Genomic DNA, 14,083 nt, shown 5'->3' on the forward strand with positions numbered 1-14,083 from the left:
CACAATCAGTATCCATGGAAGCAGCAGTCAAGAAACCAAATGACGCATTGCACTAGGCAAATCTGCTGTAAAAGACCTCTTTAAAGTGTTAAAAAGCAAAGATGTCACTTTGAGAATTAAGGTGTGCCTGACCCAAGCCATAGTATTTTCAATTGTCTCACATGCATGTGAACACTGGACAAGGAGTAAAGAAGATGGAAGAACTGATGCCTTTGAATTATGGTGTTGGCAAAGAACATTGAATATGCCACGGACTGACAGAAGAATGAACAAATCTGTCTTGGAAGAAGTACAGCCAGGTGCTCCTTAGAAGCGAGGATGGCAAAACTTTGTCTCATACTTTGGACATGTTATCCGGAGGGACCAGTCCCTGGAGAAGGACATTATGCTTAGTAAATAGAGAAAGGGTAAGTGAAAAAGAGAAAGACGCTCAACGAGATGGACTGACACAGGGCTGCAACAATAGACTCAAACATAGCAATGGTGGGGGGATGGCGCAGGACCAGGAAGTGTTTCATTCTGTTGTGCATGGGGTCGCTATGAGTTGTAACTGACTCAATGGCACCTAACAACAAGAATATGCTTCAAAACAAAATAAACCTTCTTTTCAAGTTCACATGGAATGTTCACCAATATAGAACATAATCTGGGACATAAAATAAGTTTCAAAATCTCTCAAAAGACTGAATTATTAAAGAGTCTGTTTTCTGATCATATGAAATTAAATAATAAATCAATAATAGTAAGTTATCTAGAAAATTCTCTAATACTTGAAAATTAATTAGCATGATAATTAATTAACATGTTGCCATGAGTCAAGGAAGAAATCAAAAGGATATTAGGAAGTATTTTTAGTAGAATGATCATGAAACACAACATATCAAATTTTTTGAAATGCAGAAAGAAATCTTAAGAACAGAAATCAAGAGAGTAGGAAACAATAAAGAACATAACAAAGCCAAAATTGGTTCTTTGAGAAGATTAATAAAACTAATAAAATCAGTGCAAAACTATTCAAGAAATACTGAAAAGGAAAATAAATTATCCATCGGAATAAAAAGAGGAATCACCACAACAAATCCTACAAACATTAAAAGGATAAGTGAATATTGTGAAGTTTATAAAAATAAATAATTCAGATGAAATAGAAAATTCCTTGAAAAACACAGCAGGAGGACACACTTCCCCAGTCATTTCACAAGGCCAACATAACCATGATACCAAACCCTAATAAGTTCATTATTTATTATCAGAAAAGAAAATTACAGGTATATATCAATCATTGAACATACACACAAAATATCTTAAAAGAATATTAGCAAAAAGAATCAAGTAAAATAAAGAAAATACGTTATTTTTAAATGATGTAATATCAAGTGGTATTTATCACAGGAATGCTAAGTAAGTTCAACATTCAAAAACCAATGTCATTCAACATGCTAAGACAATAAAAAGAAAAATTCAGATGGACATTAAACAGTAGAATAGTGATTACCTGGCAGGAAATCCTGATTTATACAATTTCTGAAATACGTTCAAACTTCAGGTAAGTGACTGACAAATGAAAATATAACTTACCTGGATCAGGAGAATGATTATTTGGGGTACAACCAGAAAGAGATGGGGGACTTGGAGCTATTCCTCTGGAAAGTACTGTTTGGGACACATCCTGTTGACTTTCCCACCGACCCTATTAAAGACAAAACCAGTAATTCTGTTTCAAATTAATTAACAAAAAATTCAGTTTTCTTCAACTTGTTTTTTTAAAGATATTTTAGGAAAAGACTGCTATATATTAATAAAATATGTTATTCCCTTTATGGGGCATGTTAAGTTTGATCACTTAAGTATTTTCCCCTTATATGTTTAATCTTGTTTACAATAATAATTTCCCTAATAATAATGTCTTACATGTGGATATGCCCTCTAGTTCACAATTTACAATCTCCAGACTTCCATCCTAAAATTCTTTCTACTACATAATGTTGCCTCTCCACAAAATACAGAGAACACATTACAACATCGCTTTTGAGTTCTCCCTAAAGTTTTTAGGATGTTTCTGCCCTTTTTACTTCAGCTTCTAAACAGAAACATAGGTACAACTCTACTGCTCTAAGATATTTTTTCTCTCCATTCCAGGACTGTGTATTTCCATACACTCTATAAAGTATTTTCATATATAGTCCATGAAATTAAAGTCTACAGAATCAAGTCATTCTTATTTTTTTAACAGATATTAAAGATAAATTCCAGTTCAATCCAAATCAAATAATCACAAGTTCTCAAATATAGAAGTCTCTGAATTAACAAGTTTTACTGTACTCTAAATTTACTTTGTAAATGCCTATTAAAAGGAGGTCATTGCATAATATAAGAAAATGACAGTCAGTTAATGGATTAAATTACAATTCTAAGACTCAGGGTCTTAGTGATGCCATCAAAGCACTTTTAACATCAAGCCTATCTAGTAAAGAAATAAAACCCAACCAATTGTTACTTGTACAAAAAGCAATAATGGAGTTGAGATGGAAATCTTTTAAATGCTGTAAGTTTTCTTTTCATCCTCTGATAATCTCTCTGACTTCTGTTTCACTAGAGGTACATAATAGTATTAATCATTTGTTTAAGCTAGTATTCTATAGATACATGACCATAACCATTAAAGTGAGTTTTCATTACTAATTGCCTGAAAAATAGTATGGGGAACAGTCAGTTCTTTACTGTTCTTGAAGATAGATTGAAGTGGAAAGGCCTCTTAGGTTTCAGATATGTATTGGAAAGCTATCTGCTTTTAGCAACAACGTAAGTACTGATCATAAAATCAATAAGTCCTAAGCGATCTGGATCCTGTTTACCTCAGAGAATGTCACTTTTCCCTAGGAACTCTCTCAGTACTAGATACCATTTTTTAAAATTTGTATGATGTTTAGCATAAGGAAGCAAGGAAACAAAACAGACATGAACGCGTGATTAGGAAAACTATGAAATCTGAAATACTTCACCATAGGAGCATTCATTTTACTATGAATCACACATTAACTTACATACTGTAGTGTTTTGTTAATTTTTTTTTTTTCATTTAAATTTAGTTATCTGTCTGGGAAGCTGCAGCTTTGTGTACTCTGGGATATCACATCCAGGAGACTGAACACTAAGGTCAATAATCTTTAGTCACTCAGAGGAAGAAAAGCCTCATGCTTTATGTGAAGTATCAAGCTCACAAAGGTTCTTTTGCAGACAACTTACTTAACTGAGAATAAATTATTTTCATATTGTAGATTTTTCTTCCTTGTTTGGCAGCTGACATATTGGCACTCTGTTCCCTAGGAGGAAAACTAAGTAGCTGATTTGGAGTCAGCATCTTTGTTGTTTGGTGTATAATAGCCCAGTGACAAATAATGTAGGTGTCACCTCTTCCCCAACGCACACTCCGGGCTCTGCCAGCTTCACAGATAATTCTTTTCAGCTGGCACTCCCACACAATGTTATGACCACATCAGAATGGGAGCAATAACTCTTAATGTCTCATATATTCAAACATCTCAAAAAGGATGTATATAGTACTTAGATACAGTCACAGCCATATTGCTAACCCTGTAAGATAATGAAAAATGAGGAAGTCATCTTACTTTCACCCATATACTTTAACAGTCATCTTAACCTGGAGGAACTGCACACTAGCTCTCACTGTCCAGAGACGAGACACAGAGGTTCTCAAATCACTCTGGGCTAGAATGGGATGTACTTCAGAGAGAACAAATCTGGGTGACAAACTGGGTACAACACTCTTCTCTCCTCTGGCTGACACCCACAGATCTCTGGGGAAACACTTCACTGAAATCATTCACTACATTCTTTTTCTCCTACACTACATGTCCATTCTCGTGCCAAAAATGAAACCTGTGTTCAGGATCTGGCTACGTACACTTTCCAACAAGGCAATTACTGTTTTTTTCAACACATTTTATATGCTTGGCTCTTCTAGAGTTATCTTTCCTTTACTGGAATCGGGGGAGGGTATCCCAGTGAAATGTACATCAGAGGGAGATGGACTCGGGACAATGAATAAAAAGAGCTCTCACAAGAGACTGAACCTCTTTGCTCTCTTATGAGCTCAGTTTTACATGTGAAAGAGGATGGTTTTTTTGTAATTTCTAGCACAGTAATCTATACCTCCACCAACTGGACCCTAAAAGGATAAATTAATTATCTGCTTCTAACATTCTGCATGCCTATGAAACTTAAGAAGCAGCCATGATGAGGAGACACAGCATAGGACCCTGGCTTCATTTTAGATCCCTCAAGTACCTTCATAGTCATTAGGCACCATTTGTTCTAACAGGAAGAATTCAAAGAAATAAAATCCTATTCAATATAGTGATTATTTGTAGCTAGGCACCATGTGTAGAATCAAAGTCAAAATGCCAAAAATATAGGAGGCTCTGAGCAGTCTTGAGAATGTGATTTGGCCCCCCTTGCACACCTATAGTTTTCCTGTTACTCCTTTTCTGCCAGATACACATTCTTTGGATTTTCTGTAGAAGAGAGTGTTTTTGTTCAGGAAGTGGCAAAGAAGTAAAGAGAAGTGCCAGTGACATTTCAGGTCCAAAGGTGATTTCTAATTCAGCTGAAGAAGAAATGACTCACATTTGGCACCAACCATTACCAATGACATACTAAATAATTATAGTTTTCAGTAAGATGATGTAGCCAGTTTTGTTAACTGATTTGTTTAGATTTTTGACTCATTTTAACTTCATTAAAAACTCCTCTTCAGTTAAAGGAAAACAAACATACTACATTACTATTACTACTTGTTATAAAAAAATATGATTTCCTCTAAAACGGCTTTAAAAACAGCAATATTTTTATGTTGACAGTGTTCCTCGTATCGTAAAAGCTCTCAATGCACAGGTACTTTTGAGGTAGAAAGATAAACAACAGGCAGAAATTAACTCTGAACCTAAATATTAGTCCATCTTGTTAGACTGGTCATAAAATGCTTGCTAAGTTTTCATTATACCTACAAAAAAAATCCTTACAATCCCAACGAAACAGGCAGTAACAATAAATAGCAATGCCACTGCTATTATGATATTTTACATTTTTAATTGGAGATTTAACCCCAATATGATTTCGTTTCAGCCCTAAAGCAAATTTAGTCAGTTGGGAGTAGTTAATCAAATTCTAATTTTTTTTAAAGATTAATTAGTCCATTAATTCAATCTTGTTGGAGCTCAGTAAAACTATTCCATTTTTAATATGTAGCAAACATCAATAAATATGGATGTGAAAATTATGGCTGGCTTATTAATTCAAGTGGTATTAGGCCAAATTGTGAGCTTCTTTTTAGTACCTTACCATCTCCTCTCACTCAATAGCCCTCATCCTACCAAACTTTCCAGTACTGTGCCCCCATAGCCCTGCCACATCCTTTAATGGCATTCCTGCTCCCAACTGACTTATGTTGGCTATGATATTAACTGAAAACCAAGAGGAACAGGGAGACTAGAACCTACCCTGTGACCCCTCCCTCTTCTAATTATTATTTCATCTATCCTGAATGTTCCCATATTACACAGAAGAAGACAACAGCACATCAAATTCTGTAATCTGTAATTCTGATTCTGTAATCACGGTGAAAAGAGCCCTGGTGGCACAGTGGTTAAAGCACTTGGCTGCTAACTGAGAGGTCAGCCATTCAAACCCACCAGCAACTTTCTGGGAGAAAGATGTGGCAGTCTACTTCCATATGTCTGCTTCTACTCTGTCCTATAAGGTCACTGTGAGCCGGAACCGACTCAACGGCAGTGGGTTTGGTTTGTTTTTAGAATCACAATTGTGTAGTACTGGCAGAAGGATAGATATACAGATTAATGGAAAAGAACAGAGAACCTAGAAATAGGCCCATGTAAGCACAGCTAACTGATTTTTGACAAAGGCACAAAAGCAATCCAATGGGGAGGACAGTCTTTTCAACAAATGGTGCTGGAGCAATTGAGTATCTATAGGCCAAAAACGAAACAAACAAACAAAAAAATGAATCTCAATCAAAACCTCACCCTTATATAAAAATTAAGATAGATAACAGATTTAAAAGGTAAATTGTAAAACTTTAAGAAAATAACACAGGAGAAAATCTTTGAGATCTATGGTTTGGTGAAGAGTTCTTAGACATGAAACCAAAACCACAATCCATAAAAGAAAAAAAATCAATAGACTGGACTTCATAAAAATTAAAAAACTTGCTCTGGGAAAGACCCTGTTGAGAGAATGAAAACTCACGCTAGAGAATGGGAGAAAACATCTGTAAACCATATATCTGACAAAGAACTCATATCTAAAATATTTAAAGAGCTTTCAAATCTCAACCTTAAAAACACAAGCAATCCAATTACAAAATATGCGAAAGACATGAATGATATTTCATCAACGAGGACATACAGATGGCAAATAAAAACATGAAAAGATGTTCAACATTAGCGAAATGCTTAAATAAGATATCGATACACACCTATCAGAATGGCTTGAATAAAAAACAGTGACAATACAAATGCTAGCAAGGATGCAGAGAAATCAAATCTTTCGTACACTGCTGATGGGAATATCAAATGGTACAGCTACTCTGAAAAACAGTTTGGCAGTTTCTTAAAAAACTAAACATATAACTAGCATAACATCCAGCAACTGTTCTCCTGGGCTTTATCTCAAAAAAAGGAAGACCGTGTTCATTCAAAAACTTATACACAAATGTTTATAGTAGATTTATTTGTAATCACCCAAAACTGGAAACATTGTAGATATCTTTCAATAGCTGAATGAATGGTTAAACTGTGGTAAATTCATATAATGGAATACTACTGAGTAATAAAAAGGAATAAATTATTAACGCGCCCAACAACTTAGGCGGATCACAAAGGCGCTGTGTTGAATTAAAAAAGCCAACTCCAAAAGGTTAAATACTGTGTGATTCCATTCTCAAAATGACAAAATTAGAGACATAAAACACTAGTGGCTACCAGGGGTTAGGGATGATGGGCAAGAGGGAGTGAGAGTGTGACTATAAAGGGGCAGCACAAGGGAGACCTTTGTGGTAATGCAATAGTTCTGTATCTGGATTGTATCGTAGTTACACAAATGTACACATGTAATAAAACTATACACACACACTGTACCAACGTCAAATTCCTGGTTTTGATACTGTACTATAATTATGTAAGAGGCAGCCATTGGGGGAAAGTGAGTGAAGCGTACAAAGGACCACTCTGTACTATCACTGCAACTTCTTATGAATCTATAATTATTTCAAAATAAATAACTAAACAAATAACTCATGGGTTAATTAATAAGTTTTCCGAAAACAAATTACAGTGTTTGGGGATAATTATTCTAAATTCTTAATATGTTCAAGAGGGTTAAGCAAGAGGAAATGTCAAATCTAGAAAAATTCTTAAGGTATAGACCTAGCCCTGAGTATTATAGGTCTTACTATTATAACCAAATAGTTACTTATCTCTATTACTGAAATCATAAAGAAAAGATGCCTAAGTCATAAGTCAAAGTTCTTATTTTCTGGGAAAAATGAACACACACCCACATGCACACACTCCATATATAACCATCCCAATACATGAACTCATATTGGTTTAAACAGGTCATCTTGCCAATACTCAACCCACTGATACAGATTACAAGTTAGAATCAATACTGCTACCCAGCAACTCCACTCCTAGGTATATACTCAAGAAAAACGAAAGCAAATGTCCACATAAAAACTTGTAAATGAATGTTCATAGCAGCTTTATTCATAATAGCCAAAAAAGTGGAAATAACCCAAATGTCCATCAGCTGATGAATAGGCAAACAAGTGCAATATATCCATACAATGGAATATTATTCAGCAATAAAAAGGAATGACATACGGATACATGCTACAACATGAATAAGCCTTGAAAACATTATGCTAAACGAAAAAAGCCAGTGACAACAGACCCCATGTTGTATGATTCCATTTACAGGAAATGTCCTGAATAGACTCTATACAGACAGAAAATAGGGAGTGACTCCTAATGACTATGGGATTTTGTTTTGGGGTGATGAAAATTTTCTAAGATTAATGGTGGTGATAGTTGCACAACTCCAGTGAATAGATTAAAAAACAATGAATTAAACACTTTAAATGGGTGAATTGTGTGGTATGTGAATTTTATCTCAATAATTGTTACCCAAAAAAAAAAAATCTGTACTGCTGGCTATAAAACTTTCCAGATACATAGATGACCTTTACGTCCACCTGAAAGAATATGATTAAATGAAGAAAAACCCTGATTTCAGGTATTACGTGAAATAAAAAAAAAATTATCTGAAATAAGAACCATTTTCCCCAGAAAATTTTCATCATATTTTCTAAGTTTGTAAGGTAAGTGTAATTATAATTTTTAATTATTTCAATACAAACTTTCTAGCATTTTTAGTTTCTCCAAGTTCAGGTTAAAAATTTTCTACTTCTGACTCAATTCTCTTATCCATTAATTACTTTCATGCAAATAAACCAAGATGCTCCTGTTGAGCAAAATTCTGTGAAGTCAAAGAAATGCCCAGATCCCTTTTGTCATTTTCTTGCCTGTTTTACCCTTTCCCCATGCTTGAGAAAACGACGGCTTGCAAGCCTGAAATTGTTTGTATTATTTATTTAATATAAATTAATTCGAATTCCTCACATTCCAGAGCCTTCTTAAGTCAGAAATATGCCTTCCTTCCTGGTCCCTTTTGACAGATAACTACTTTTACAAACCGTCTTGGACTTGGGTATTCCTTTGAAAGGAATAATTTAGTCTGACTACCAAAAGTTATATTATCATGGAACAAATGATGAGATTTTTACAAAAGGGTAAGAGGCAAAAAGCTAGTAAAGTGTGAAATTTAGTAATCTTACAAAAACTACATTTAAAAATGTATTCTTATTCTCAAAGTAAAAGCAAGCATGACACATTTTAAATAGTAGGATAGTACCTGTATGCCACTCATTAGGAAAACCTAATGGCTTAATTACCTCTCCCTGGACCTCTGAACACTGAGAAATGCAGGGAGTCCCCAGAAGAAAAGGACAAAAAAAAAAACAGAAGATGAGTCTGAGATTTCTAAAACAATTCCTTCAATAATAGCTCCTATAGGATTTTGTACACAATTCACTACATTTAAAGCAAGTAGGAATCTTCTCAACTCACTAAGAACATGAGAACAAGGACTTGTAGCTACTTAAAATGGTGGAGAATAGGACTTTAAAATTTTAATCCATTTAATTTTTTAATAAGTAATTTGTTCACATGCTGCAAAAATCAAATAATACAAAAAGCCTCCTTCCCATCTCTACCCCCATCTGTTCTGTTTCCCACATATTTCAACCACTTGCCCCAGCAGATAACTAACATTATTTTCTTGTATATCCTTAGAGTTTCTTATTTATATGTAAGCAAATCTATACACAGCCACACACACATTCTTTCCTGTGTCCCTCCATTTATAATACAAATAGTGGCATATTATTCTGCACATTGTTTTCAATCACTAAATATATCCTGGCAATCTTTCCATATTAGTACATATAGGACTTACCAATTATTTTTACAGTTGCATAGTAGTCCATGTATTTATTGTGTGTGTGTACAGAAATCTGTGCATGTGTGTATGTGTATAATTTAACCAGACCGCACTGATCAACATTTAGCTTGTTTCCAATCTTCTGCCATTATAAACAATGTCACACCCTTGTACATGTCATTTCATGTGTATGTAAGCACTGCTGTTAATGAGTTTTAAAGGATTTTGATAATTTGTATGTCAATTAGTTTAAATTAGTTTTGGTGTATCAATTAGTTAAAAACTACCCAGTCCTGAAGAACACAATTATGGAATGAACTGTGTCCTCCACAAATGTGTGTCAACTTGGCTAGGCCATGATTCCCAGTATTGTGTGATTGTCCTACATTTTGTGATCTGTTGTAATTTTTCTTTGTGTTGTAAATCCTAACCTGTATGAAGTTAACGAGGCAGTATCAGAGGCAGTTATGTTAATGAGGCAGGCCATAATCTACAGGATTAGGTTGTATCTTGAGTCAATCTCTTTTAAGATATAAAAGAGGGAGTAGAGAGAAGGACCTGATTACCACCAAGCAAGAAAAGCCAGGAGCGAAGCACGTCCTTTGGACCCGGGGTCCCTGTACTGAGAAGCTTCTAGACCAGGGGAAGATTGATGACAAAAACCTTCCCCCACAGCCAACACAGAGAGAAACCCTTCCCCTGGAGCTGGTGCCCTGAATTCAGACTTCTGGCCTCCTAAACTGTGAAAGAATAAATTTCTGTTTGTAAAAGCCACTCACTTGTGGTATTTCTGTTATGGCGGCACTAGATAACTAAGACAAACACTACTTAAGGTAGCTTTCATAGTATTTTTGAATTCCAGGCAATGGTATATTTTGTTTTCCATTGTTTCCTTTAAAAGAAGGCCATAGGAGAAAGCCTCTGTTCCTTGCTACTATTAGGGGGAAAAAATGTTTCTTTTCTACTAATGAGGAAAATTCCATTTTTCTTAAAAAAAAATCTTCATTTTCTCTAATAATCTCTAATAATAAGACACTCTCCTTTAGATGATGAAACTACTGAAAATGAGGGAGCCATTCTGTAGCCTGGAGTCACTAAGTGGTGCAAATGGTAAACGTGCTTTAGGTGGTATAAACAGTTAACTTGCTTGGCTGCTAACCAAAAGGTTGGAAGTTCGAGTCTACCCAGAGGCACCTCAGAAGGCCTGCGATCCACTTCAGAAAAACAACCATTGAAAACCCTAGGGAGCAGTTCTTCTCTGACACACATGAGGTCACCATTAGTTGAAGTCAACACCACATCAACTGGTTTTATTCTGGACTCCCTACCTAAGTGAGCCTGGAATCAAATCCCCTTTGGTCAATATCCTTTTCCCTTTCTTTTCCAGCATCAGACAATTAAAATCCTCTAGCACACTACTTCATCTCATGTACTTTGGACATGCTATCATGAGGGACCACTCCCTGGAGAAGAATATCATACTTGGTATGGTAGAGTGTCAGTGAAAAAGAGGAAGACCCTCGTCAAAATGGATTGACACACTGGCTGCAACAATGGGATACATAGCAATAATTCTGAGGATGGTGCTAGACTGGGCAGTGGTTTGTTCTGTTGTACATAGGGTCACTATGAGTCAGAACTGACTCAATGGCACCTACCAACAATAACAACATCACACTATAAATTTGATATTTTTATATTAATTTAAACTATTGATCTGGACACAAGTGATACACTTGATGATGAGATTAAAGCCCAGATATATCTGGTAAACTTTTAGGGCTTATGGGTATATGTCTTAAGATTAAGCTGACAGCTCAAAGGATAAAATGATACTTCCAAGTCTAAACTGCAAGCAAAGTTAGTATTCGCAAGCTAGCACCTTGTTATTCCTGATAATACTTCTGTTTGTTAGAGAATGGGGATTGCTATGGTTGGGGAAGGATCTCTCCACCTTCTACCTGCCAATTAAAAAAAAAAAAAAATGTTTATACCTTTACATTTTTTTAGATTAAGTAACTTCTTCCATGGATAACTGTATACGTTTATACTATACTAATGTAATTCTACATACCATAGCTGGAAAGAGGAGTATGTTTTAAGTAGACTATTAAAAAATCCTTCCAATTCAAATTTAACCATGTTACTCTCCTGTTTTAAAGCCCTTCAGTGGCAGCTCAGCTCCCCATTACTTCCTGCTACATTTTGTGAGGGCTTCTAAAATAAGGTTCCTCTATTCCCACAGTGCTCCCTCTACTTTACTCAGACTGCATATAGACTCCAGAACATACCAAACCTTTTCACGTCTCCACACCTTAGTTCACTCTGATCTTTCTGCCTAGAACGTTGTCTCTTCTACCCCTTTCTTGCCTTGTGTGGGCCTAATAATCTTTCAGCATTAAACTTAAGGGTTATCTCCCATCTGAAGCTTTCCTTGATCCCTGTACAGTATCTATAAAGATGTCTACTCCATACTTTGTGTTCTTTATCTATCTATCTATATAATTCTATTATAGCATGTATGTTCCTTTGTTCTATTTATTTGGCATGGATGAAGGACAGTGATTTTCTCTGAGGCACATACTACTATTTTCTCCATTTAAAGATGAGGAAACTGGGGAAGATAGAAAAAGCATAAGATAGCCTCTTCTTTCAAAGGAACTTATAATTTAATTTTGAGTTAAATACATTTCAAAAGAAACATAGTCTTTTTTTCTTATAAATATAATTTCCTCATCTTCTATTTCATTACATTTAAAAATAACAACCCAATCAGTTTTCTAAAAAGTCTACTTTGCTCAGGTAATCATAACCTATGCTATGCTTATTAACAGCTAATAAAAAACTACCTAATAAAAAAGCTTAACATTCTTTTGGACACATGGTAGGTGATCAGTAAATTGATGAACTGGAGAGTAAGTTATATGTCTATAAACATGTATTTATGAATATAGACATATAAACAGCATATCATTTCAGGTAAACTACTAGTAATCTAAATCTTAAAGATAAATCTAATTAATTTTTCAACTTCACTGTTCTTTTTTAAGTATTTACTATGAAAAAATTCAAACAAACAAAAACAGAGTAGAAAAACTAAGAGTAGTACAGTAAACTCCTTCAGTTTTAATAATTATCATTAAATAGCCAATTTGGTTTTATTTATACCTCTATTCCTCCCTCAATTGGGATTATTTTCAAATAAATCCCTGATATCTTGCCATTTTATATGACATTGTTCACTATTAATATCCTCAAAGGTTAAGATACCAATACAGAGAATTTTGCACACAGTTGATACAGCAACCTCTATCACACATACTAGGGTAACCAGGCCACTCAAAAATGGCAGGCACAAAACTGTGACATGTGACAACCAGTTACAACAGTTTCAAGAAATGCTATTCTTTTAAGTAAATAACAATTAATTATCTATGCTTAGAACTCTGTTAAATGGGGAAAAGCTACATTAGCAAGTAAATAAAAAATTCCTGCTAACAAAGCCTCTGTTCCCTTATCTTCCTTGCTTCTAATAAATAATATTAACTTTTAGGCATCATCTTCTTATTCCTCATACATTTTCAATCATTACATCAATATTTCACTATTAAAAAATCTGATTTGAAGTTCCTTTTCTGAAACAAATATGAAGAAGATTTTTGACTAAAATAGGAACTTTAGTAATAAAATTGGTTTTTAGTCCTAATCATAAAAATGTCTAGTAAAACCTTATCTTAACTGGAAGATAAAAAATAAACAGTAAACACTTGCGAATATTTCAGAGTACAGAAAAGCGGGAGAAATTTTTGTATACAAACATAATATATGATATTTGAGAAGAGAAATCAAACGTGAACTAGGCCTAAAACTGGTAGAAAATGGTTATAAATACTTACCTTGTTGCTGCCTAGACTGTATGACGGTGTAAGATCTTGTCGGCTTCCAGACAACTGAAGAAAAAAAAGGGATATTTCATTTGTTTGTTCCCACCTATTGAAAGGATCCCAAAACCAAAAAACCAAACCAGTTGCTGTCTAGTCGATTCCGACTCATAACAGACCCCACAAGACAGAGTAGAACTGCTTCATAGGGTTTCCAAGGAGTACCTGGTGGATTCAAACTGCCGACATTTTCGTTAGTAGCTGTAGCTCTTAACCACTGCAGCACCACAGCTCCAGCTGAAAGGATCCCAGGTTACTGGTTATTTTACCATGTACTGATCTTAACATTCCTTCCTCTCTGTATCTGTAGCAAATGCATACTCACAAGCTATTTATTTTAAACCACAGAATTCTGAATACTAAATCTCTGCATCATATATCAACATACATTTTAATATGTAATTTTCCAAAGGAATGAGAAGATATTTTACCTTGAATTAAAGTGGTATTTCTTAATATCTAAGAATGTTCCCAATCTTTCAGTATGAGATCATTAGTGATGTTACTCAATAGTTTCAGTCAGAGACCACATGTGCTCTCCA

At 34.8% G+C, this 14,083-nt stretch overlaps 1 protein-coding gene across 1 annotated transcript in view; it reads right to left on the reverse strand.

Annotated features, from left to right (window-relative positions):
- The window catches only part of KIF13B (kinesin family member 13B), a 335,996-nt gene that overhangs the window by 68,462 nt on the left and 253,451 nt on the right, over positions 1-14,083 (reverse strand). The window contains exons 35-36 of the mRNA XM_023736742.1: positions 13,497-13,550; positions 1,579-1,690 (exon numbers count right to left, since the gene is read on the reverse strand). Coding sequence (XP_023592510.1) covers positions 1,579-1,690; positions 13,497-13,550 — 166 coding nt within the window. The remainder of the gene's footprint in view (positions 1-1,578; positions 1,691-13,496; positions 13,551-14,083) is intronic.

This window comes from Trichechus manatus, unplaced genomic scaffold (genome assembly GCF_000243295.1).
Source record: "Trichechus manatus latirostris isolate Lorelei unplaced genomic scaffold, TriManLat1.0 scaffold00091, whole genome shotgun sequence".
Classification (NCBI taxonomy): domain Eukaryota; kingdom Metazoa; phylum Chordata; class Mammalia; order Sirenia; family Trichechidae; genus Trichechus; species Trichechus manatus.